This window comes from Syzygium oleosum, unplaced genomic scaffold (assembly GCF_021117445.2).
Source record: "Syzygium oleosum isolate NSW1041296 unplaced genomic scaffold, Sole_v2.1 Sole_v2.09, whole genome shotgun sequence".
Taxonomy (NCBI): domain Eukaryota; kingdom Viridiplantae; phylum Streptophyta; class Magnoliopsida; order Myrtales; family Myrtaceae; genus Syzygium; species Syzygium oleosum.
Genome location: NW_026607493.1, coordinates 11,340,561 through 11,365,615, shown reverse-complemented (window position 1 = coordinate 11,365,615; position 25,055 = coordinate 11,340,561). Strand labels below are relative to the sequence as shown.

Below are 25,055 nucleotides of genomic sequence, written 5' to 3'. Positions count from 1 at the left end.
AACACTCCAAACTTGTGTTGTCTTAAGGTTTTAGGGTTTTTAGGGGTAAAGACCCCTTTTGGGGGTTAAAACCCCTTTTAGCCCTTAAACTAAGGAATTTTCAAAAATAACACTTGGGCACCTCAAAAAAATTTAAATTTCACTCAAAGTGGTGGCCACAGGTATTCTAAGCCATTTTATGAATTTTTTTTTATTTTTTTTGGGAAAATTTTTATTTCTAAAAAAGCTAAACTTTCATTTTTTTCTTGCATTTTCTAAATTTTCTAATTTTTAGAATTTTCTTAATTTTTTGATTTTTTTAATGATTTTTTTAAAAAAATTATGATTTTTTTTAATTTTTTTTATATTTATTATATATTTTTTTGAATTTTTTTTTTCCTGTTGGCAATGAACCGGATAGAACCGGTTCAGACCAGTCCGACCAGGTCAGACCGGCTTGGCCAGTGCCCTGACGAGTGCGGTGCCAAAACGGCACCGTTTCCTCTCTTTTCCTCTTAGGCATATTGACAAACACTTGGTGGGCATGAATCTTAGTTTTTCCATTTTGGAACCACCACTTTTGCCGCCGTTCCGGTGACCTTTCGGCGACATTCCGACTAACCTAATCAATCCTAAACCTTCACCGAATGACTCTCTACACATTTATACTCATTAGATGGTCACTGAAACTCCCTAAGCCATTAATATTCAAGCTCAAACTTTCCTATTGAACAATGAAAATCATACTCTAAAACTAAACTAACATTCAAATCAACAAACAGAGCGTCCTAACCATTTCTAGCGATCAAAACAACAATCAAAACAATCAGGGAACAAGAATGGCTGACTTGGAACGGCAATTGGCCGCTAGAAAGCACTCCAACAAGGTTTAGAAGCTCCAGCGGGGATGTTCATGGAGGCTGACTCAGTGAAAATGCAACATCAACGATCTAAAATGCATCGAATGACAAATCACATGATCAGAAACATGTTTAAGGCATCACTAATTACAAAATCACAAATAAAATCTCAAGATCAAACTTAATGGAACTCTGCTAATCATTCTGGAATTTTGTTGAACATGTGACAGGTGGTAGGGAAGGGTATTTACCTTCTTCGCCGGAGCCTAAATTAGAAATTCCGAATTGAACTAGCACTTCGAAATGATTCTCTGGTACTTGCTCTTCAAAATGATAGCCTTCGATTCGCCGGGAAGCTCCTTAATTGGTCGAATGAAGCTCAATTTCAAATCTTCACGGCCAGCTACTTGATCGGAATGGGAAAGGAGAGGTCACAACCACAGGCCGATTTGCCAGCGCTCTGCCGATCAGGATGGCGCCGGACACTCGGTTGGGGACCTCTAACCCTATCTCTCTCGCTTTCTCTCTTTGGTTTCGTACGTTCTCTCTCTCTCTCTCTCTCTCTCTCTCTCTCTCTCTCTCTCTCTCTCTCTCTCTCTCTCTCTCTCTCTCTCTCTCTCTCTCTCTCTCTCTCAGGTAAATCGTAGAACACCTTCTTCCTTTGATAACTAGTTTTTTCTGCTTTTTATTCTCCTTTTCCAAGTCCGTTATCACCTCTAACAGACTCACCGATCTATTAGAAATGATAAGGATGGATAGCTGGAGATTCTCTATCTATCCATTTCTTTTTTCACTTGCTAGATTGATCAAACTAAGTCAACAAAGTGGTGGGCCAAGCTAGATATTTTCTCCCTTTCCCGTGCGTGGAACTTGGTCGGGCGAAGGGGATGATTAACCCGGGTCAAGTCGGGTCGATCCGACCGACCCGGCAGACCCGGGTTGGTCCAATTTTGCAAATTCGACCCAATTTTGACCCAATTTCACGATTTCGATCCCAAATTTCGATTCCTTTGACACTTTTTACCCTAGAATATGTGTTCAATTTGAATTTTCACTTTAGTTAGGTCTAAAATCCCCAAATTCAAATTCGGTTTACTTAGGTGTTTGTTCAATTAAGTATCTAAATGACCTAATTAGGAAAAATTGAGACCAAAATTGAATTACCCATGTTCAATTAACCCTAAGGAAGTTATAGGTTTAAATTGAAAATTTCAAATTGAATAAGATCTCCAATTTGGGTCTTAAAATCCCTAATTTTCAATTAATTTTTGGGACTTTTCAATTCTTTTGTCAATTTGTAAAATTGGACTAACCAATATGAAATTCAAGGTCCCAGAATCAATTGTTGTGAAGACACTATAGCCTAAAAATGACTAAAAATGATTTAATTGGATTTTTTGCTCAATTGAGGTATGAAATTACCCAATTTTGGGAAAAACATATCCCCAATTGAAATTTTATAAAATTGAGACTTCAGTGATGAAATTGGAATTAAAATAAGACTAATGGCTATTTTTGTGGAATTTTTGAATTCCATTTAGTTTTTTCTTGATTTTTTCTCTCTTTTAGCCAAAAGAAATTAAAAAAAAATCACGAAAATTCTAAAAAATTTATTTATTTTTAGAAATAGGTTCCTAAGCATGGCCAAGGTCCCTAATCCTAATTTTGTGATTTTTAGGTAAATTTGAAAAAAAATGGGCCAAAGATCAAATGTCAACATTCCCCTGGTTTCGACGGCTTGTTAATGGGCGTGGTTGTTGATTCGTAGTTTAGAAGTGTGGCCTTGCATAGGCAAATTTTTGGTGCAAAAGTAGCGAGATGGTTTAGGTGACTCGACCCTTCCCAAAACTTTTTATAATGTATTGTACTTGTATCAAGTCGGTAACTAGTAGTTTTAATATGAGGAAACATATGTATAATTAAACTCATGTAATTTCTTGTATGGGATGTTGTTATGGAATTTCATTGTGCTTCTGCATGTATAATTAAAAGATATAATTAGAAATGATACGTGTCGCGCGTGACGTGACGTAACGTATTCTAGCATGTTGTGAACAATTGGTAATCCGTATTTATGTATTGTGCCGTAATCATGTCATGTCAAATTGGGATACCAAACTCAACATTAATCAAATTTAAATATAACCCGAACACTACGTGTTCATTAATCGTGTCACATCTTTGCAGACCAGACCATTTTTGTGACATTCTTGGATTAACTCACCCAAGATATTATCCGCTTTGATCCATTTCATACTAAGCCTCACAGTTTTGTCGTTTGCCATACAGACAGGCACTTTCTCAAGAGGTCACCCATCCTGGTAGTGTTCTAGCATGGGTTCGCTTAACTTTGGAGTTCCAAATCAAAGCTTATCGTCACGTCAAAAGACGCCTTCGTGAGTTCATTCAAGTTTTTACATATATATCTCAGAATTGTTCTTTCCATGTTTGGTACACAGTTCGGTTCATTTTTGCCATCTTCACTATCCTAGAAGCCTACTAGGAGTCATCCTTATCTGGGCCCTCTGGCCCTGGCAACCACTCCCTGAATTCATTGGGCGGGGTCATTACAAGCCCACTAGCTTCCGTTTGATTTGTCCCCGATGTTGACACCTAAATTTTGTCTAATCATTTAGGGTTTTACCGCGTAGAAAATTAGGGTTTAATCTTTAATCCCTAAACAAAATTATTTTCATTAAGTTACACGGCATATAGACATTAGGCGCATTTGGATTAATAGGGTCTGTTAGAACATATCCGCAAAAAAAAAGGGATTTCCGGGCCAAGCCGGCCCATTCCTTTTCTTTCCCTTTTTATTTTCGTGTGACCCATCTCTGTTTTCTTTCTTCTTCTTTTTTTCATTATTCTATTATTTTATTTTATTTTTTGCGCGGGCCGGCCCTTTCCCCCGGGCCCGGCCCGCGCACTGTTCTCCTTCTCCCCAGTGTTGTTCAACACTTCTGAGGGAGAGGACGAACAGAAGCCAGAGGAAGCCAGGGGAAGCAGAGGAGTAGAAGCCAGAGGCACAGGGACAGACCCGCGTGATCCTCGGGTCGGGATTAGGCCGGCCACGGCAGCTGGCAATGGCAGGAAGCCATGCGCGCCTGCCGTGGCCCTTAAAGCTAAGCCCGAGCCGAGAGAGATCGAAGAACAGAAAGAGAGAGTTCCACAGAGGGAGAAAACCGAGAGAGATCCGAGAGAGAGAGGGGGCGAGAGCGGGATTTGAGAAAGGGAGCGGAGAGCTTGCTCGTAGCTCGGCCGCGCCCGAGCGCCGTTCGACGATTCCCGGCCGCGCCACTCGAGCCCGCGGCCTCCCTTTCGTGTCTAAGGTGGGTCTCGATTTTTTTGGTTTTTTTTCAAAGGTCCTAAGCTGATTTCCCGATGATTCAGGCTTGAAGGCGTGCGAGGTGACTGGATGTAGTCCAATCCATCGCGCTCACCCCGTTCGCCACCGCCGAGCCGGATAGGGAGTGTCGCAATGGCATCCCCTCCCCTGTTTCTACTTCCGTTCATTTGGCTCGCTGGCCGGAGCTCGCGGCCGTCCGGCTCGTGCGAGTTCCGATCCGTGAGGCCTCGTGGTTGTTCCTGTTTCTTCGCATGTTTGGTGTCGATGATCCCGGTCCGTTTTGAGCCTCGATTGTGCCGGAAATCCCTTGTTTTTTTAGCGCGTGCCAACTGTTCGACGTTATGCCTGAACCAAACTTCTTGGATTTGCCTCTGTTCTGTTGTGCTTTTTTTTGTGCGTGAATGCCAGACGGTCCCGGCGTGCCGCCGGTTGCCACGGCGGTGACCCAAACGGAGGACGCCGCGGCCCCTCGTCGGGGCAGCGATGCGGACATGAGCCGAGCGACGGCCGAGCACAGGCTCGGCCGTCGGACCGGAAACCCCAGCCACGAAGGCTGGGGCTCGGAAGAGCCGGTAGTCGGGCCGGCTGGCGAAGGCGAGGCGGCGGGCGCGGCGGCGGCCGAGCACAGTCCCAGCCCCAGAAGTGAGCGAGCGCTCCAAGTAGGAGTGGCGAGCGGCGGTCGGGTCGGGCAAGTCGGGTTGCGGGCACTAGGGTTTTGGCAATTCGGGTCGATGGCAACAAATTAGGTCGGGCGAGCGGGTCGAAACCGGGTAGGGTTTGATTCTAGGGTTTTATTTAAATGGGTTGGAATGAGTAGTGGGCTGGCCTATTTAGGATTTTAGGGTTTTATTTTCTTGATTGGGCTCTAGGCTTTTGTTTTTCTTTTAAAAAGAATTTCGGGCTGGGCCCTTTCCCTTTTAAAAGAATTTGCCGAATCGGGCTCAATAAATGAGCCCGGTTCGGTTGTGGATCCGGGCTGGCGTGCCCGGGTTGGATGTGGAGATCCGACCCGGATCCGTTTTTATATTATATTAATATTATATTAATATTTTAATATTAAAATATATATTTTTAAAAAAAAATTAAGAAAATTTCGAAAAATCAAAAAATATTATTTGAATTTTGGAATTGGTTCTTCTTGTCCTATTGTGTGATTAGTGTCATGTTTGATTGCACGTTGCTTGGTTCACATACTTCGAATTGAGCGTTTGATTTAACCTCTCACGTAGTTGATTGGGCATGTTAGGCTCTTGAGTCGACTAGGTATGTTAGGTTTTTGTGTTGATTATTGCTTACCCTAGTTTAGTTAGGAATCGAATTTTGAAACTCCCGATTAGTGTGAACACGTTAGGCGGTAATTGAACAAGGTTAGATACCGAAAGAGCACTAATTGGTCAATTAGTGTAATCAAGTCCCCGTACCCTTTGAATCTCTAATTCGTAAAAGTGAAGAGGATAAGTACAACGCAAGTGCCATAACTTTTGTACGGAGGACACTTAAGTGCCATAACTTTTTTTTGGCTCACTTGAGTGTCATAACTTTCAAAAAAATGATCACCTAAGTGCCACTTACGAGTTGATCGTGAGGGCCCGAAACCGTGGCTTTTCCGATCGAACGGTGACCTTCCCGGCAAGGCTAGCACTACCAGCTTGAAGAGGGGGTGTTGGTGAATCATTCCATGGCCTCCGTTCATCTCGAAATTTCCGTTTTAGCCTCCGTTGACGAAGGTAAAAATGCTTTGTAGTCACACAATTTATCGAGCCGATTTGTGTGACTACGAAGCATTTTTACCTTCGTCAACGGAGGTTAAAACGGAAATTTCGAGACGAACGGAGGCCATGGAATGATTCACCGACACCCCCTCTTCAAGCTGGTGGTGCTCGCCTCGCTGGAAAGGTCACCGTTCGACTGGAAAAGCCACGGTTTCGGGCCCTCACGACCAGCTTGTCAGAGGGGTTGGTCGTGAGGACCCGAAACTGCGGCTTTTCAAGCCAAACGGTGACCTTCCTGGCGAGCCGAACACCACCAGATTGAAGAGGGGGTATCGGTGAATCATTCCATGGCCTCCGTTCGTCTCGAAATTTTCGTTTTAGCCTCCGTTGACGAAGGTAAAAATGCTTCGTAGTCACACAAATCGGCTCGATAAATGTGTGACTACGAAGCATTTTTACCGTCGTCAACAGAGGCTAAAACGGAAATTTCGAGACGAACGGAGGGTATGGAATGATTCACCGACACCCGCTCTTCAAGCTGGTGGTGCTCACCTCGCCGGGAAGGTTACCGTTCGGCCGGAAAAGCCGCGGTTTCGGGCCCTCACGATCAGCTCTTAAGTGGCACTTAGGTGATCATTTTTTTGAAAGTTATGGCACTCAAGTGAGCCAAACAAAAGTTATGGCACTTAAGTGTCCTCCGTACAAAAGTTATGGCACTTGCGCTGTACTTATCGCATTTCTCCCATGCTTTACTTGGGTGTCTAATTGATCTACCAAAAACTGATTAGTGGCGACTCCTAGATGAAATTGACTTGCATGTTAATAACTTAAACTTAAGTCGTGAATTGATATGGGCTTGGGAGAGTTCGAGCTAGGTCTAACTTAGTAAACCATTAGCCAAACCCCTTAGGCGGCGGGGCCGGTTCAGGAAAGTCGCGACAGCTTGGCGACTCCACTGGGGACTTGAATGGAATTCTTAATGGACTTAGGCCGTTTATCTTGTTCAATTATGCCCCTAATGTGAATGTTCTTGCAGTTGGGAGTTATAAGGTGATGAGTAATTGTTGACCCCTTGTTTTGCAGGTTTGGGGTTTGGGATTGAATGTTTATTTTTTTTCGAACTCTTGAAGTGTCATTTGTTTATAAATTGTTGTACATGTTTTAAATGTTTTAGCACTACACTGTTGCACACACAACTATGCTGCCGGACCTGGGCCTCGATAGGATACTTTAAGATGGTGTTAAGAAAGATACAACCTTGAACGCGAGACTGCGATGTAGAGGTTGCCTTTCTTTTCGCCGAAAATTCTCTCTTGGTATCGTAAGTGTTTATCCTTGTCTACGAGACCGCGTGACTATAGGATATCCCTTTCGACTGAGCCGGAGTTAAGTGGGCCTGATACCAACGCGAGACTGTGACGGTCAGATCACCCTCTTAGCTTCACTTTGTTAAGCCGTCTAGAGTAGGAATCAGCCACACGTTACATTCGCACGTTTATGTGATTGAAAGTTTGTCATCCACTGTAAGTATGATTTCTCTATTTACTTGTTCACTTTTGGTTGAAACTTTCATTTGTGAAATTCGTGGAAATCAATCGAACGCCCTAGGTGATCTAAGCTTATAATTGAAAATTTCGGGTAATCACTCTTGACAGTGAGCCTAGAGCATAAATCTCAAACATCTCCGATTTGGCCCTACAAAACAGATGATCTTGTCTAAATTTTCAATGATGGGCTTAAAATCACATTTTGTATAGAAATTCTTCCAAGTTAAGATTGTATTTTGGGGCATAAAATTGAAATCACATTTTCAACAAAATTCTTTCTTGTTCACATTTCGGAATCGGAATTCAAATCATATTTTGTGTATTTTTCTTAAAACAAGAATTGTATCGTCTTTCCAAAAATCGAAATTCTTTCACGTTTGATGCCACATCTTGCGCATGAAACTTTTGGAATAGAATGGGCGTTCGATTGATAGCCACGATTTGATCTTTTAATGATGTCTCCTCTTACTACGAAATATTGGCGAAATACCAAATCCCCGCAAATAGGGACAATAGGGCACGTATCGTCGCCTTGCTTTCGTTATAAGAGGCGGCTTCATTGAGAGATCACTTTTTTCATTCATGTACTAACATTGTCTTCCTTTTGAAGGTTATACACAACGGCTCTTTTTTAGAATCTTTTCACTCGACCACGCCAAGAAGTGGACCTAAAAGCTAGGACGAGATTTGTTTATTGCACTCTTCTATGCAAGAGTTTTACGTACTTTGTCATCGTCTTTATTCTTAGTAGGAATCATGTTTCGCATTTTGGGCATTGATTGTGAACCCAATTGAATGTTTTTGTAAACCATGCAACTTAAATTCAAGGTCATAAGTAGCTTTTTGCTTTGGGTCCAATTGGAGATGCTGCAAGCTACCCATATGGATTGAATTTCCACGGAGACTTGGGAGAAACATTCTAGGATGGTAAAATGTCGTCGTTCCAATAAGAACTTCTCATGCAGCGATTGACTTGTTTTCCATTTTCTTTCATGAAACAAGGTAAAATGAAAGGGCTATTTGAGATTGGCATTTACTTTCCCTACAAAACAAAAGTGGGGGCCCTTTGAACTCGAGGCGTATACAGCGAGGCATGAGCGTCGAAGCAATTGCGTCGTAGAGAGTACAAAGTGATTCTCGTTGTACTTGCCAGACGGATAACAGAAGAAAAGAATCATTACTCACAATGGGTTAGCAATGAAGTTGGCAGGTCTAGAAGACATAATTTCTTGAAGTTTCAAAGTATACTGTCTGTCTTCTCAAACTTCATAAATAATCTCTTGGAACACACATTGGATTGGCGTTTGATTCATGCAAACATTTGCATGATGAAGTCTGCTCGCATCCTTGAGATTTTAAACTAAAATAGAGGCGGCTTCTGGATTCAAAGCAACTAAGGCTTTAGGCACGTTAGCCTCCTAGATTTCCATTTGATGCACTTGCATAAATTGCTAAAGCGCTACCACACGCTCTTCATCCGTAGTGGCTGGCTATTCGATGGTGGGTTCACGATATGAACTTGGAATTTCTAGGGCTCACCAAGACACTGTTGATTCATGGTACAACTACAAGTGCCTATCAACATTGGTGCGATAGATCCAGGATCTACAAAAACTACACAAAGCATTTCACCTTGAATGTGATGCATTCCGAGGATGACTGAATTTGCTCGTCTAGGGAACAGCTTCCTGATTGCATATGAGAACTAAGTTTTCTAAAGAACATTGCTCTCGATGGTTCAGCAATTAAGGAACTTCCTAGTTCAATAGAGTCCTGAACAAAACTTGAGAAACTAAGTTTCATGTTGTGCAAATCGCTCGCGACACTTCTGATACGATTGGGAATCTCAGATCATTGACACAACTTTTCCGTGGTCGCCGTTCGCTGACAGAGTTACTAGTTGCTGTGGGTCAGTTATCCCTGTCAAAATACAGCCCATTGGAGATATGTCGAGCCTCATCAATATGTTCTGGGATGACACCGTGATAAAAACATTGCTAGAGTCTATAGGAATGTTTGAAAGGCTTCGCACCTTAAGACTAAGTCAATACGCACAACTCTAGCAATTACCTGCTTCACTTGGGAAGTTGAAAAGTCTGGTTTACTTATCAGGAACTTCTGTCATAGAATGACCCCGGGAATTTAAGATGCTCACAAGCTTGACATCATTGAAAATGAGAAGGATAGCTTCTAAATGTGGAAGACAATCCAGAACTGGCTGAACCTAATCAATCCGATGCCCTAAATCATATTGTTCTTCCAGAGTCATTTACAAACTGCTGTCTATTGAAGGAAATGGGTGCTCATGCTTGAGGATTTTTAGCAAGAATTTCCAACATTTTTGAAAGGACTGCCTCCTTGCAGGATTTGGATTTGGGTCATAATGATTTTTCCAGCTTTCCATCCAGTTTGGGGGCCTTGTATTTCTAAAAAAAAAAACTCGATTTATCTCATTGTATCTGCCTCCATTTCTCACGAGCTTGCTTGAGTCAAATATGGCGAACTGTAATGCGTTGGAGCGCATGTACGACTTGATAAATGTGGATGGTTTAAATTAAGCTGGATTTTACTAATTGCAGCAATTTAGTTGATGTCCCTGGTCTCTATGAAGCCTCTAAGGCATTTTATTCCTGCGTGGTTGCAAGGCATGCATCCTAGCAGTGAAGAGAAGAATTGAAAAGGTTGCTCCAAAGCATTTGGACAACTTGAATATCGCTGGGAGTGAGATTCCACGATGGTTTTATCAGAAAGTTTCTCATTTTGTTGCTCTAAAGAACCACAAGATTGGAGGAATAATTTTCATTGTTGAGGTCTCTCTGGACAATGTAAACCGGGGAAACTTTCCACTACTAGCAATCGTGGACATTAGAAGAAGGCTTCTCAGGCGTGAGGTCTGATACGCACCACGACATTGTACCTGATAGGGATCCCCGATACAAGTGAAGACCAGCTTTACTTGATTCTATTTCCAGAATTCGAGCCAATGGTTGGGAGCTTAAAAAAGGAGATCACAAATTTGATTAATGGTAAGAGATCATCACGATCTCTCATGCTTGCCTTGAAGCAATATGGAAAAGGCTAGTCTCCCACTAATGAAAGATGGAAGGACTTGTGGCTCTTGGCATAGACAATGATACCCTAGTGTTCATAAAGAGCTCCATTTCAAGAATCCACTAAGCCTTTACGCTTTACCATTTTCGGTAAACGAGTCCGAGGAGGGATGACATCTCAACATTCCTAAATTTGAAATTTGATCTTAGGGTCACATTCGTGAATCCACTTCTTTCTTCAATCGTCAACATGGATGAAGAAACACTCTTAAATTTTGTGCTTCAGGTAATCCTTGTTGTTCTCAAAGCAAAGTCCACAGAAATTTCTCATCTTGGAGAATCTCATATTAATTTGACAACCTTCTCAAAAGAAGAAATGTGCGAAGATTCCTCGGCACCAAGGCTACTTCCTGGGTTGGTGACATCTATAACTCATGGGAAGCTCTTTGACGGGTCCACATATATGGATGTGGACTATTCAAACGATATTGTCAAAATACAAGAAGAGGAATGAGCTATGATCCATTTGGAATTGCTGAGCATTAGTAGCTGCAATTTTTGCGCCTTCAAATAGCTTCTCAGCATTTAATCCAGCATGGAGATGATTATTGGTGGTTCGTGAAATGATCCTTCAAGGCATGGATGTACACGAGCAAGAATCAGTCATCAAATGGTGCCCCCAAGTAAAAGGTCATAATCATTCCGAGTTAAATTCGATTTATTTAAAGAATGATTTGTTCCTCCTCTTGTGCAGAATTTATGAGGACAAAAAGTGTTGATGTAAGGCAAATTCTCGGGAATCAACAGGATTGCACGATGAGGACAACTTAGTCCAGAACCGCGTCGTCCCAAAAAGAAAAGGGTGTATATCGTTCCCAAATTAGTCCAACTGAAAATGGAAATGACTTGTGCCATTTCTCGTTTTGCAGATGAAATAATGTGTTTGGCCATGGCGACAACAACTTCTTCCAAGAAAGCATGATGAGGCAATACACATTGAAGGGGAGTGTATCTGATCATAGGGGCAACACCTCCCGTCAACAAATCATGACAAAGCCATCCAATTTAGCACAAAAGGATGTATCGTTCCTAAATTAAGTTTAATCGAGAATGGAGATAACATGTTCCATTTCCTTTTTACAGGGTGATAAGCAGGGCAGGTCACTGAAAGGGCAGTAACCCTCATCCATGATGCATGATAAAGCGGAGTCATTCGATTCAGCACAAAAAAGTGGTGCATTGACCACATGAGCAACATCTCCAACAAAAGAAACACGATGAGGCCAAATCATTCATTTAGGAAATGTTAACGCCTGAAGAACAAAAGCGCATGAAGGGGCGTTGTCAAATACCCAAGAAGGCGAATTCAAATGAAGGGTAAATTGTATCGTTTCCAACTGTCCATTTTAATATAATTTTTGACATGATTCTCCTTTCCTTTGATAGGAAGCATTAAAGACTTGAAGGACAAATGCAAACGAGGGGTAATGTTGTATCGTTCCCAATTTTCCAATCCCTAAAGGGTCTTTAACTAACACATTCTTTCTTATTCTTTACAGGGTTACCAAGTCGCCACGCCGCAGGTAAGTACCCTTTTTCTTAATGCCAAAAGAAGGTCGAATGGAAAATTTGATTTGAAAAAAAAAACAACAAAAACAAAAAAGTGGTTTTTGACGGGTTTGAGAAAAGCAAGCATAAAAGTTGAAACTGTGAAATCAAACTTTTCGCAAAAATTTTGAATGTTGTCTTGACGCTTGATGGATCGTTAATTTTGAATCGAAACTCCCCGTGGAGATTAGTCAACTCAAGCTGTGACATCCCGAATTTTGGCCCATAGTTGGGATTTATAAAACGTGTAATTCGTCAGTGTGCTTATAGTAAAAATCTCGCCCGGGAACTGATCACTCCCGATTATTATTTTAAAATTGAGATTTCGCTAGAATCGCACTCGATCGAATTTGGCCGTTATTTAGAGCCCAAACTTTGGTGTCAAATTTCTTGGAGTTTCGGGACGAATTTAATTGGATGGTGTCGATATTATTGTGGCCAGCCTCGATATTGCCCGGAATATGTGAAAAGTGGATTTTTGACCGGGTGCGGATTTGGACTAGTAGATCTCCCTCGGGGTAGTGTGATTTAATTAATTTGGCCCTTATCCCTTATTATATTTTAGGATTAATTTTGGACCGTTGGATCGTTTGTGGGTTCGAATCGTGGGCCGTTGGATTGCGATGATGACGTTTGACTTTTGGCCCCCCTCTCTCTCTCTCCCCTCTGCGCCCGTCCACTCCCCCTGCATATGCTCAGACCTTGCCCCCCCTCTCTCTCTCTTCCTTTTCTCTTTTCCTTCTTCTTCTTCTTCTCTTCCTTCTCTTCCCCGACGCCATGGCTTTTACTTCTTCTTCTTCTCGCCGCTCGACCCACCTGCTCGTGTTTGCCCAGCCATTGCCGTGCCGCCGTCGCCCCGCCCGGCCGGCCATCGCCACGCCCAGGCCGCGCCGCCCGTCCGGCCGTTTCCCCCTCCTCCGGCTTGGCTGTTCTTCTTCTTCCTGTCGCGCGCAGCAGCAAGTCGCCGCCGCGCCCGCCGCGGTCCGGCGTTGCCCATCCGCTCGTCGGCCTGTCCTCCGTCGCCCGACCGCCCGCAACGCCGCCGCCGCCGCCGCCACCGCGCGACCTCCTCCCCCCCCTGTTTCTCTCTTCCCCAGCGCCTCCTCCCTGTTTGGGCAGCCGCGCCGCCGCTATCCGCATGCCTATCCCCGTCGCGCCCCGGTCTTTGTCCGGCCACTTTACAGCCATCGCCACCGTCGTCCGGCCGCCGCCGTGCGCCGCCCCGCAAGCTCGTCGTCGTCGCCTCACTCGGCCCCAGCCCGACCCCTCTCTTCCTCACCCTCATTGCCCGGCCGACCTTCACCTCTCCGTCCGCTCGTCGCCTCCGCGTCGCCGTCGCGGTGACCGCCGCCGTCGCCATCGCCACATCGTGCCTTCGCCGCCGGTCGCCGCCCCGGCTAGCCAGACCAGCCCGGCCAACCCGCCGGCCACGTGCCGGGCTTGCCCAGCCGTGGCCACCGTTGCCACGCGACCAAGCCGCTCGCCCACTGCTCGGCGCCTTGCTCATCCGGCCCGACGCCTTGCCCGTCGCCCAGGCGCGTTGCTCGTCCAGCCGGCTCGTCGCCCGGGCCCGTCACCCATTCCGTTCGACCGTGCACCTCGGGCATGCCGTTCAGCCACAGCGCCCGTGCGCCAGGCACGCCGTCCGGCCACTGTGCCCATGTTGGCCGGCCAGCGCGCCCATTGGCCCGCGCCCGTGACTAGTCCAGCACTGTTCACCCGAGCCATTTTAGGCCCGAGCCGATTTTCTCTTGGCCAAATCAAGTAAGTGACTTCCTAAACCCTATCTAGTACTTTGGGTACTTTATGGACTTGTTTAGGGTTTAGAACGGTTAGGGCACGGTTTAATTTAATTATATTGCTATATAATTGTGTTAGTTGGATTGGATGAGATTATATGCATGATTTGGATCTTCGTATGTGGGCGATTGAATGTCGAGTTTGTGGGTTGGTGTGGCGTGCCGTGAATTGAATTGAGTTGTGAATGTGGATCGTTGGGTGTAATTGGCGTGAAATTGATTGAATTGAATGGCGTGTGTATGCCTGTCGATTATAAGCCCGGATTGATCGGAGGGCTACGGACTTGGAACGTGTTGACGGCGGTCCGTGTGAAGGCATGAATGGCCGGTTTGTCAAATGGATGCAGGCTTGAGACGTGTTGACGGTGGCCCGTTAAAGGTGTGTTGGACCGGGACGTGTTTACGTCGGTCATTAGAATTAAGCCTGGATTGATCGAAGGGCTACGGACTTGGGACGTGTTGACGGTGGTCCGTGTGAAAGCATGAATGGTCGGTGTGCCAAATGGGCCTGAGGCGTAGTGGCGCGGGCAGTGAGAATGAACCTGAGGCGCAGTGGCGCGGGTCGTGAGAAAGATGTTCGGCCATGCATGCGATTTGAGTGTGATTGAATTGACTGGTTGAGCGTGTGATTGAATTGGCTGGTTGAATGTGTGGTTGAGTTAATTGAATTGATTGAGTGCAAGTGTTGTTGGTGTTTGAGCGATTGTGATATACTATTGAATTACTATTATTGTATTATCACGTTGTGACTAACGTGTAGAGTTGGCATGGGCTTGATGGCGAGGTAAGTACAATGATGCGAATTTTATAAGTTATGGAGTAAATTGCATGTACAACTTGTTTGGGTACGCATTGGCCTATGTGGGGTATAGGGGGTTGCTTATTGAGACTCGTTCTCACGGTTATTATATAACCATTTCAGATCCGCGACCATGAGTGATTGGAGATGCTGCAAGGGTATCTCGGAGATCGAGGACGGGTTAAGTACCCGGTATTTTGAGTTCCCCTTTTTGTAGAGGAGTTAAGTTTGTGAACTATTGTCTCTTTTGAGGAATGTGGTTTTGTTGTTGTGGTCTAGCTTGAGATTGTCTTTTTGTGAGCGTCGTATGTATCTGCCAAGAGTAGAAATTACAGTTATTGTTTCGTGCTACTGCTACCCATTGTCCTTATTATTTGTCTGGGTTGTTTCCATTTGTTTCCACGCGTACCTAATCTCTGATGTTTGGGTTGGGTCGGCGACGTGCCTGGGACGTCGCATTCAATGATCGACCATCGAGGGGTGTCGCGAGCCCGTTAGGTTCGGGGCGTGACACAAGCGACCTCAGCAAAATAAGAGGAAATATGTTAATCATGTCAAGTGAGAAGCACTTAGAATGAGGAAAGGCAAGCCGTTTCCAAACACGTCCTATAAACACTTTGAGAATTGAGCGTGAAAAGATCGTGTCTTAGGATGAGTGATTCGTTCGCAAGTAGTACATGGATCGAAGTGAAAAGAGGCCTTTCTTTCATCCACCCTACACACTACATGTGATCATAGTTAAGCCCATTTAAGCCTTTAAATGTGAAGAATTCTCAAAATACCCCTGTCAAGAACCACCCCACAATTGGGGCAAATTTGGAGATTTTGGTAACACCATTTGGTGAAAAGATGAGAAAGATTTTTTTGCTCTCACTGGTATCAATCTTTTTGTGGTAACTTCAGGTGAATCCTTGTGGAAGCTCGAAACATCCCAAAATGAAGAAGAGCATTCATTTCTCTACCCAAACACTTATACCCTTTGTTCAGCTAAGTTGAGCCTGAATATTCATTTCTAAAGCCCAAGTGGTGATTATCTACCTATACTGGGACAAAGCATGTGATTTATCAAGACAATGGATACTCGTGAGATAATGTAAAAAACATCTCGAAAGTCTTAAAAGCTCAAAAAAAATCAAAAGAGCAAAAGTCAAATGAAAATTAGGGAGCATGAAAAAGCAGTGTGCCTAGTAAAAGTAAGGCCAATGCCCATTAAAAAAAAAGAGAGAGAAAAATTAGCAACAAGAGAAGAATTCTTTTGTGAGGAAAAAGTGTCAAAAGCAAAATGCTTGCATGAAAAGAAAATCATTGCAAATGCAAAAGTCATTAAAGAAAAGAGCGAAGCTCTTGTATTGAAATGATTAGTCAATGGACTTTCGAGACAAATTGGATTTCAAAAGTCAAGTGTCCTCGAAAAGATTGGATGATATGGTAATGATGCCATGGTGATCACCAACTTTTGAATCCCTTTTGAAAATTTCTGAGCCTTTCGAGCCTTTATCCAAACCAATGTTATAACCTTCTCCAAAGTCTCTTCGGATTTGGATGGTCTAAGCAGAAATTTGGATTCCCAAAGGAGCTATCGCTTGAAGAAGTGGGGGTAATGTTATCTTATCTCGTCTCAAGGTTTTTTGACTTGTAAACCTGGCGGAGATGCTAATTGACGATTATTTCATTTCCTGGCTGATAATGTTTATCCTTTGTTGAAACCATGACCAACTCTACTTTACAGTCCTTTAAAAAGACCTCTTGGATTGATCAATGCGTACTTATTGCGAATGATTCTCGAAACCTTCGACACTGATAATGTGAGGTATATGGAGAGATCATGTCTATTTCCCACATTAATGGGTGGAATCAAACAGCCTTCTTCGAGAGCTTGTGAGAGGCCCTTTCTAATTAAGGAGATCTTGTTTGGCATGTTTAACGAGCCCTTTTCACGAGTCTAGATCATTTTGCCAAAAACTTTTCTCCTAAGGGAATTTGAGGATTAATGATACTTCCCAAGCCCGATGGCAATTTTGTGATATTGAACGATGCCGAATGTTTGCTGGACATTCAAAATCAGTTTGAATTGCTCGTACAATCAACACTCTCTCAGTAATGATGTTCTTCGCTATCGGTGAGTTTGTTAAGACACATTTTGTGCAGTGACCACTTCGGTAGCTTGCGAATCGACAAGTGTGGTGAGCTTTAATAGCCCGGAATCATTACAATACGGCAAATTTTCCCGGTGAAATCGACATGCATCGAGCTTCAACAGTTGCTTGAAACACTTTTCTACATGGAGCATTACTATGGCTCGTAATATCTCTCTTGACCTGTTCATTGTGGAGATTCTTCGCATTTTAATAGGAAATATTGTTCCTTCTGAGTTTCATCCCCTTCGCCGTTCAAAGGGTTTTAGCCCCTAGACGGAATCTTCGACGTTCATAGGGTTTTAGTTCCTAGGCGTTCCTTCGAGGCGTTGTTCATATTGCCGTTCATAGGGTTTTAGTCTCTAGGCGGAGCCTTTGACGTTCATAGGGTTTTAGTCCGTAGGCGTACTTTCTGGGTTTTAGTCCCTTCGTCATTCATAGGGTTTTAGTCCCTAGGAAAAATCTTCGACGTGCATAGGGTTGTAATCCCTAGGCGTTCCTTCAAGGCATTGTTCCTATTGCCGTTCATAGGGTTTTAGTCCCTAAACAGAATCTTCAACATTTATAGGGTTTTAGTCCCTAGGCGTTCTTTCTGGGTTTTATTCCCTTTGCCGTTCATAGGGTTTTAGTCCCTAGGCGGAGCCTTTGACGTTCATAGGGTTTCAGTTCCTAGGCGTACTTTCTGGATTTTAGTCCCTAGGCAAAATCTTCGACGTTCATAGGGTTGTAATCCCTAGACATTCCTTCAAGGCGTTGTTCCTATTGCCGTTCATAAGATTTTAGTCCCTAGGCGGGATCATAGCTGTTCATAGGGTTTTAGTCCCTAAATAGAATCTTCGACATTTATAGGGTTTTAGTCCCTAGGCGTTCCTTCTAGGTTTTATTCCCTTTGCCGTTCAATAGGGTTTTAGCCCCTAAGCGAAATCTTTGATGTTCATAGGGTTTTAGTCCCTAGGCGTACTTTTTGGGTTTTAGTCCCTTCGTCGTTCATAGGGTTCTAGTCCCTAGGCAAAATCTTCGACGTTTATAGGGTTTTAGTCCCTAGCCTTTCCTTCAAGGCACCGTTCCTATTGCCGTTCATAGGGTTTTAGTTCCTAGACGGGATCTTAGCTGCTCATAGAGTTTTAATCCCTAGGTGGAATTCCCGACGTTTACAGGGTTTTAGTCCCTAAACGTCATTTTAGTTTTGTCCCCTTAAAAAAAAAGAAAAAAAGAATCCAATCATCTCTCATGCATCTTCCCATTCCCTCTATGGACAAAATTTAACTGTCTCTTATCTTTGAAAAAAACCTCTTCGAGCTCCCCTTCAAAGAGAGGTAGCTGTTGATACCTAAATTTTGTCTAATCATTTAGGGTTTTACCATGTAGAAAATTAGGGTTTAATTTTAATCCCTAAACAAAAATATTTTCATTAAGTTACATGGCATATAGACATTAGGCGCATTTGGATTAATAGGGTCTGTTAGAACATATCCGCAAAAAAAAAAAAAAAGATTTCCGGGCCAAGCCGGCCCATTCCTTTTCTTCCCCTTTTTTATTTTCGTGTGGCCCATCTCTGTTTTCTTTCTTCTTCTTCTTTTATTATTTTATATTATTTTATTTTTTGTGAGGGCCGGCCCTTTCCCCCGGGCCCGGCCTGCGCACTGTTCTCCTTCTCCCCAGCGTTGTTCAACGCTTCTGAGGGAGAGGACGAACAGAAGCTAGAGGAAGCCAGGGGAAGCAGAGGAGCAGAAGCCAGAGGCGCGGGGACAGACCCGTGTGATCCTCGGCTCAGGATCAAGCCAGCCACGGCAGCTGGCGGTGGCAGGAAGCCATGCACGCCTGCCGTAGCCCTTAAAGCTGAGCCCGAGCCGAGAGAGATCGAAGAACAGAGAGATAGAGTTCCATAGAGGGAGAAAACCGAGAGAGATCCGAGAGAGAGAGGGGGCGAGAGCGGGATCTGAGAAAGGGAGCGGAGAGCTTGCTCGTAGCTCAGCCACGCCCGAGCGTCATTCGACGATTCCTGGCCGCGCCACTCGAGCCCGTGGCCTCCCTTTCGCGTCTAAGGTGGGTCTCGATTTTTTTGGTTTTTTTTCAAAGGTCCTAAGCTGATTTCCTGATGATTCTGGCTTGGAGGCGTGCGAGGTGACCGGATGTAGTCCAATCCATCGCGGTCACCCCGTTCGCCATCGCCGAGCTGGATAGGGAGTGCCGCAATGGCATCCCCTCCCCTGTTTCTACTTCCGTTCATTTGGCTCGCTGGCCGGAGCTCGCGGAGCTCGCGGCCGTCCGGCTCGTGCGAGTTCCGATCCGTGAGGCCTCGTGCTTGTTCCTGTTTCTTCGCATGTTTGGTGTCGATGATCCCGGTCCGTTTTGAGCCTCGATTGTGCCGGAAATCCCTTGTTTTTTTAGTGCGCACCAACTGTTCGATGTTATGCCTGAACCAAACTTCTTGGATTTGCCTCTGTTCTGTTGTGCTTTTTTTTGTGCGTGAATGTCGGACGGTCCCGGCGTGCCGCTGGTCGCCACGGCGATGACCTGAACAGAGGACGCCGCGGCCCCTCGTCGGGGCGGCAATGCGGACATGAGCTGAGCGACGGCCGAGCACGGGCTCGGCCGCCGGACCGGAAACCCTAGCCACGAAGGCTGGGGCTCGGAAGAGCCGGTAGTTGGGCCGGCCGGCGAAGGCGAGGCGGCCGGGCACGATCCCAGCCCCGGAAGCGAGCGAGCACTCCAAGCAGGAGTGGCGAGCGGCGGTCGAGTCGGGCGAGTCGGGTCGCGGGCACTAGGGTTTTGGCAATCAGGTTAATGGCCACAAACCGGGTCGGGCGAGCGGGTCGAAACCGGGTAGGGTTTGATTCTAGGGTTTTATTTAAATGGGCTAGAATAGGTAGTGGGCCAGCCTATTTAGGATTTTACGGTTTTATTTTCTTGATTGAGCTCTGGGCTTTTGTTTTTCTTTTAAAAAGAATTTCGAGCTGGGCCCTTCCCCTTTTAAAAAAATTTGCCGAATCGAGCTCAATAAATGAGCCCGGTTCGGTTGTGGATTCGGGCCGTCGCGCCCGGGTCAGTCTTGATCGGATTCGGATGTGGAGATCCGACCCGATCCATTTTTATATTATTTTTATATTATATTATTATTTTAATATTAAAATATATATTTTTTTAAAAATTCGAAAAATCAAAAAATATTATTTGAATTTTGGAATTGGTTCTTCTTGCCCTATTGTGTGATTAGTGTCATGTTTGATTCCACGTTGCTTGGTTCATACACTTCGAATTGCGCGTTTGATTTAACCTCGCACGTAGTTGATTGGGCATGTTAGGTTCTTGAGTCGACCAGGTATGTTAGGTTCTTGTGTTGATTATTGCTCTTACCCTAGTTTAGTTAGGAATCGAATTTTGAAACTCCCGATTAGTGTGAACACGTTAGGCGGTAATTGAACAAGGTTAGGTACCGAAATGGCACTAATTAGTCAATTAATATAATCAAGTCCTCGTACCCATTGAATCTCTGGTTCGTAGAAGTGAAGCATTTATCCCGTGCTTTACTTGGGTGTCTAATCGACCCACCAAAAACTGATTAGTGGCGACTCCTAGGTGAAATTGACTTGCATGTTAATAACTTAAACTTAAGTCACAAATTGGTATGGGCTTGGGAGAGCTCGAGCTAGGTCTAACTTAGTAATTCATTAACCAAACCCCTTAGGCGGCGGGGCTGGTTCGGGGAGGTCGCAACACCCGAATCACACACCTACTTGAGAGGATCTCGCTTTGATACCATATTATGACATCACTGGATTAACTCACTCGAAATATTGTCCGTTTTGATCCGTTCCATACCGAGCCTCACGATTTTGTCCTTTAGCGTACAAGTAGGCACTTTCCCAAGAGGTCACCCATCCTGATAGTGTTCTAGCCTGAGCTCGCTTAACTTTGGAGTTCCAAAGCAAAGTTTGCCATTATGTCAAAAGGCTATTCTGTAAGTTAATTCCGGTTTTCACACACACACACATACACACACACACACACACACACACACACACACACACACACACATATATATATATATATATATATCTCAAAATTGCTCTTCTTCTGTTTGGTGTATAATTTGATTCATTCCTGCCCCTTTCACCATCATAGAAACTTGCCAAGAATCGCTCTTTGTCTACGCCCTCTGGCCTAGCGACCACTCCCCGATTTCGTCAAACCGGGTTGTTACAAATCTTCTGCATCACTTTCTAAAAAAAAATGTCGGCAATCTTACAACTTTTTCCCGATGTTTTCAACTTGACCGCCCACGGAAGGAGGGCGACTTTTCTTGCCTAACTTTGCATATTTCGAAACACGAAAAATCGAGATTGACGAAATCATCACCATTACCCTATCAAGATGCTTGCAACAAAAAAGTCTCATGATATGAGGTACGCCACAATTAGACAACGTACATGAACCCTTCAAAAGCTGATGGGAATTGATCTCGCTAATTTTTTAAAAACAGGTGATCCATTTATTATTAGACCATCACCTTGGTGTGACTGATGAGTTATCTTGGTCATAAGGTAAGAATGTCTATCGGCAATTCTAGCATGTCGTGCACAGTTAGTAATTCGTATTTATGTGTCGTGTTGTAATCATGTCATGTCAAATCATGATATAGCCCAAACTCGACACATTTGTTATTCGTGTTGTAATTTTACCAAGCATATCAACTTTTCGTATTGCTCCCTTTCTATCTATAATCAAATTCAAATATAACCCAAACACCACGCGTTCATTAATCGTGTCATAACTTTGCAAACCAGACCAATTTTCTGCATCACTTTCTCAAAACAAATGTCGGCAATCTTACAATTTAATCCCAATGTTTTCAACTTGATTGCCCACGGAAGGAGGGCGACTTTACTTACATATATTGGCCATATAACCCTCCACCCACATTGTCGCCAAATATGAGTAAGTGAACTTTACATGAGTTTACATCGCATAACTAAAATAATCTTATCCATAAAGTCAATGCAGTTTTATAATACTACTACCTAATTGATGGCCAAGTATGGCTCACCTTTCCACAAGATCACTAATTTGATTCACGTTGTGAACAAACTTTAGGATGGCTCGCACTGCATCGCTAGCAAAGTAACTATAACTCAAATCAAACACTCCCAAGTTGATGATGGAAATCATTAAGATAATGCCCGCAGGAAGTCGTTAGCATTGATCACATCCTTCCCAACCTTGTTATCGATACAAAATATGTGGCTTTGTAATAATGTCAATGGATAGGAGGAGGACTATCGTACCCACGTGGGACTAATTAAAATTGGAAAATGTAAAGGCATGTAAAAGAGTAAAATGCTTTTCTTTTTAATTTGAGTTAATACTACGAAAAATCTCAAATTAGTATATTTGTGATAAATTTATCCTAAATTAATTTTTTGATCGCTAAAAACCAAAAACTGGTACACATGCGATAAATTTACTCTCCGTTAGTTTACGTTAAATTTTATTGTAAAATTATTCAGTTTGATGACACAAGGCAGTTGACGGGTATACCAGTTTAGGGTTTTACCCTCCAATTTGTTGTCGATATATTAGTTTGGGGTTTGACGTGGTATTAATCCAATTTATCATAAACTAGCGGAGAGTAAAAGAAGACGAAAAAGGAAGGATGAATGTGGAGAGTGGGATTTGAACCCACGCCCTTTCGGACCAGAACCTTAATCTGGCGCCTTAGACCAACTCGGCCATCTCCACGGCGTTGCTATTTTTCAAAGCATTTTATATTTAAAATTTTCATTTCGTACATATAAAATGTTCGTCCATCACTGAACTGTCCTTTGTCTCGTTTCATGAAACGCTCACTCTGCCATCAATGGCTGACCCCTCTCCTCCATGCGAGAATCACTCTCTCCACCGCCCCACACCAATCCCATTTCTTCGCTTCAAGCCCATTCTCTCACCGCCGTCGAGGCCTCTCTCGCTTCGCTCTCTCAGTCTCCGCATCGCGCAGGCGCGGTGTCGCCACCGTCTCCGTCCCATCCGGAGAACCCGGCAGACCCGCCTGGTATTCCACGGCCCGAAGCATCGGTTTTAAAGAGGACCCTCTTCAGGTGGTTTCCTTTTTCAGCGACGCACAAAGGTTCGAGCGAAGCGGGTGCCTTTGGGACCCTTACGTGTATGCTTCGCTGATCAAAGCCTGCAGCAAGTTGTCTGCCACTTTGTTGGGAAAGTCGATTCATTGCTGGGTTTTGAGGTGTGGTTTGGGCGATAATGTGAATGTGTTGAACAGCTTGATACACTTCTATTTGAGCTCGAGGAGGTTTGCGGGTTACGCTCGTGCGTTGTTCGATGGAATTCCTCAGAGAACTGTCGTCACGGTGAACTGCATGATTTCTGGGCTTATGAAGAATGGGGATTTCACTGCTGGGTTGAGTTTGTTCAGACGACTTCTGGGTTGTTCTTTTGGGGTGGTTTTGAAGCCAAATCATGTCACTTTGGTGATTGTAATAGGCGGGTGTATTGAAGTTGGGCAATTTGAAGTGGGGAAGGTCTCTCATGCTTATTCTTGGAAGATGGGGTTGCTTCTGATGATCGAGGTGTCTAATGCTCTTGTGGATTTGTATGCGAAATCAGGGTTTATGGATGATGCGGACATGATATTTAGAACTATGGTATGCAAGGATTTGATTTCGTGGAATACTATGCTTGCAGGGTATGCTAGGGATCATAACTTCACAAAAGCTCGGGCTTTGTTCAAGGAGATGAGAGCCCAAGACATGCTGTGTGACAGAGTGTCATTGATTAGCATGCTCGTGGCTTGTGCTAATAGTAGGAATTCTGATACGGGGAGAATAATGCATAATTTTATAAAAACAAGGGGAGTAGAGGTGTCAGGTGCCCTTGGGGCCGCACTAATTAGCATGTATTCCAAATCTGGATTGATAGACTATGCTAAAAATGTTTTTGATGAATTACAGCGTCATGATCTCCCGTCATTGAATTCCATGATTCATGCTTATGTAGAATATGGACATTATCTCGAGGCAATTAGCCTCGTCCACGTGATGCGTTCTAGTAAACTAAAGCCAGATGAAATGACAATGCTAGGTCTGATCTCTGCTTGCCGAAATTTTGGAGAGCTGTGTCACAGTATCAACATCGAATCCTTTTTCAAGCAGAATGATCATCTCCACGAAAGTTCTGTAGTGCAAAATGCGTTGATAGATATGTTCGCAAAATGCAGCTGCATGCCTAAAGCTAAAGCTGTTTTCCGGAAGATGGTCAAGAGGGATATTGTCTCATGGACATCAGTTATAGCAGGTCATGCCATTAATGGCGAAGGAAGGGAAGCTCTTGCTGCTTTTCAGCAAATGGTTGCTGCAAATGTTGTGCCAAACTCTGTTACATTCATCACAATTTTGTCAGCATGTGCCCATTCTGGCTTGGTTGATGAAGGTCGAATGTTGTATGACACTATGCGTCACGAGTACCATATTGAACCCGAGATCGAGCACTGTGGATGTATGGTCGACATGTTTGCACGAGCAGGTCTATTGGAGGAGGCATACAAGTTTGTGACCAACATGCCTGTAGAGTGTAATGCTGTTATTTGGAGAACATTAATAAGCGGGTGTAGAGCTTATGGTCATTTTGATCTGGGGGTAGACTTGGTAAGTAGGCTCATGGATGGAAAGACACAGAAGGACAGTCAGGATCGTGTTGCTTCGTCTAATATTTTTGCTGAAGCAGGGAGATGGAACGATGTTCTCAAGGAAAGAGGCTCAATGGCTGCACGAAAAGCTCAAAAAACGCCAGGGAAAAGCTTTGTACCGAGTTTAACATAGGTGTATGCATGATGACCGGAGCTAGTCACGGCGAAGTAGTAGAAGGGTTGGTGCCAGTGATTCAATATGCTTATCAACAACGAGCGCCACCGACTCACTACGAGCAGCTTACGAATGTTGTGTTTGACGTGCAAGAGCTTTTCCAGAGGCAGGAAAAAACCAATGCACTTGCTCGGGACCAAAAGTTTCAACCAAAAAGTGTAGCTGTCGGGTAACAAATTTCAGAGGGCGATCCTGTAATCTGCTGTTAGCTTTGCTTGAACCAGCGAAAAGAGTGACATTTCATGGGAGGAGGAAACTCTGTCAAATGCATATTGAAGAGTTGATTGTCTTCCTCTTTCTTAGCTTGGGGAGACAAAAGGATAAGTTGCACCAGTTTACAGAGGATTTG

General features: G+C 44.0%; 2 protein-coding genes, 1 non-coding gene and 1 pseudogene across 3 annotated transcripts; 2 read left to right on the top strand and 2 right to left on the bottom strand.

Moving 5' to 3' along the window:
* Positions 1–9,739: 9,739 nt before the first annotated feature.
* Positions 9,740–10,526, top strand: LOC115668572 (uncharacterized; annotated as a pseudogene).
* Positions 10,527–12,886: 2,360 nt separating this feature from the next.
* LOC130138966 (uncharacterized) lies at positions 12,887–13,462 on the bottom strand. Its single transcript, XM_056314749.1, has one exon. The coding sequence runs from the start codon at positions 13,460–13,462 to the stop codon at positions 12,887–12,889; it is 576 nt and encodes a 191-aa protein (XP_056170724.1).
* A 9,031-nt stretch (positions 13,463–22,493) lies between these two features.
* TRNAL-AAG (transfer RNA leucine (anticodon AAG)) lies at positions 22,494–22,574 on the bottom strand. Its single transcript has one exon. It is a non-coding gene; the product is annotated as a tRNA-Leu (tRNA).
* Positions 22,575–22,669: 95 nt separating this feature from the next.
* LOC115691894 (pentatricopeptide repeat-containing protein DOT4, chloroplastic-like) lies at positions 22,670–24,664 on the top strand. The gene has a single exon (XM_030618636.1). It carries the CDS (start codon positions 22,670–22,672, stop codon positions 24,662–24,664), a length of 1,995 nt encoding a protein of 664 aa, XP_030474496.1.
* The last annotated feature ends 391 nt before the right edge of the window (positions 24,665–25,055 follow it).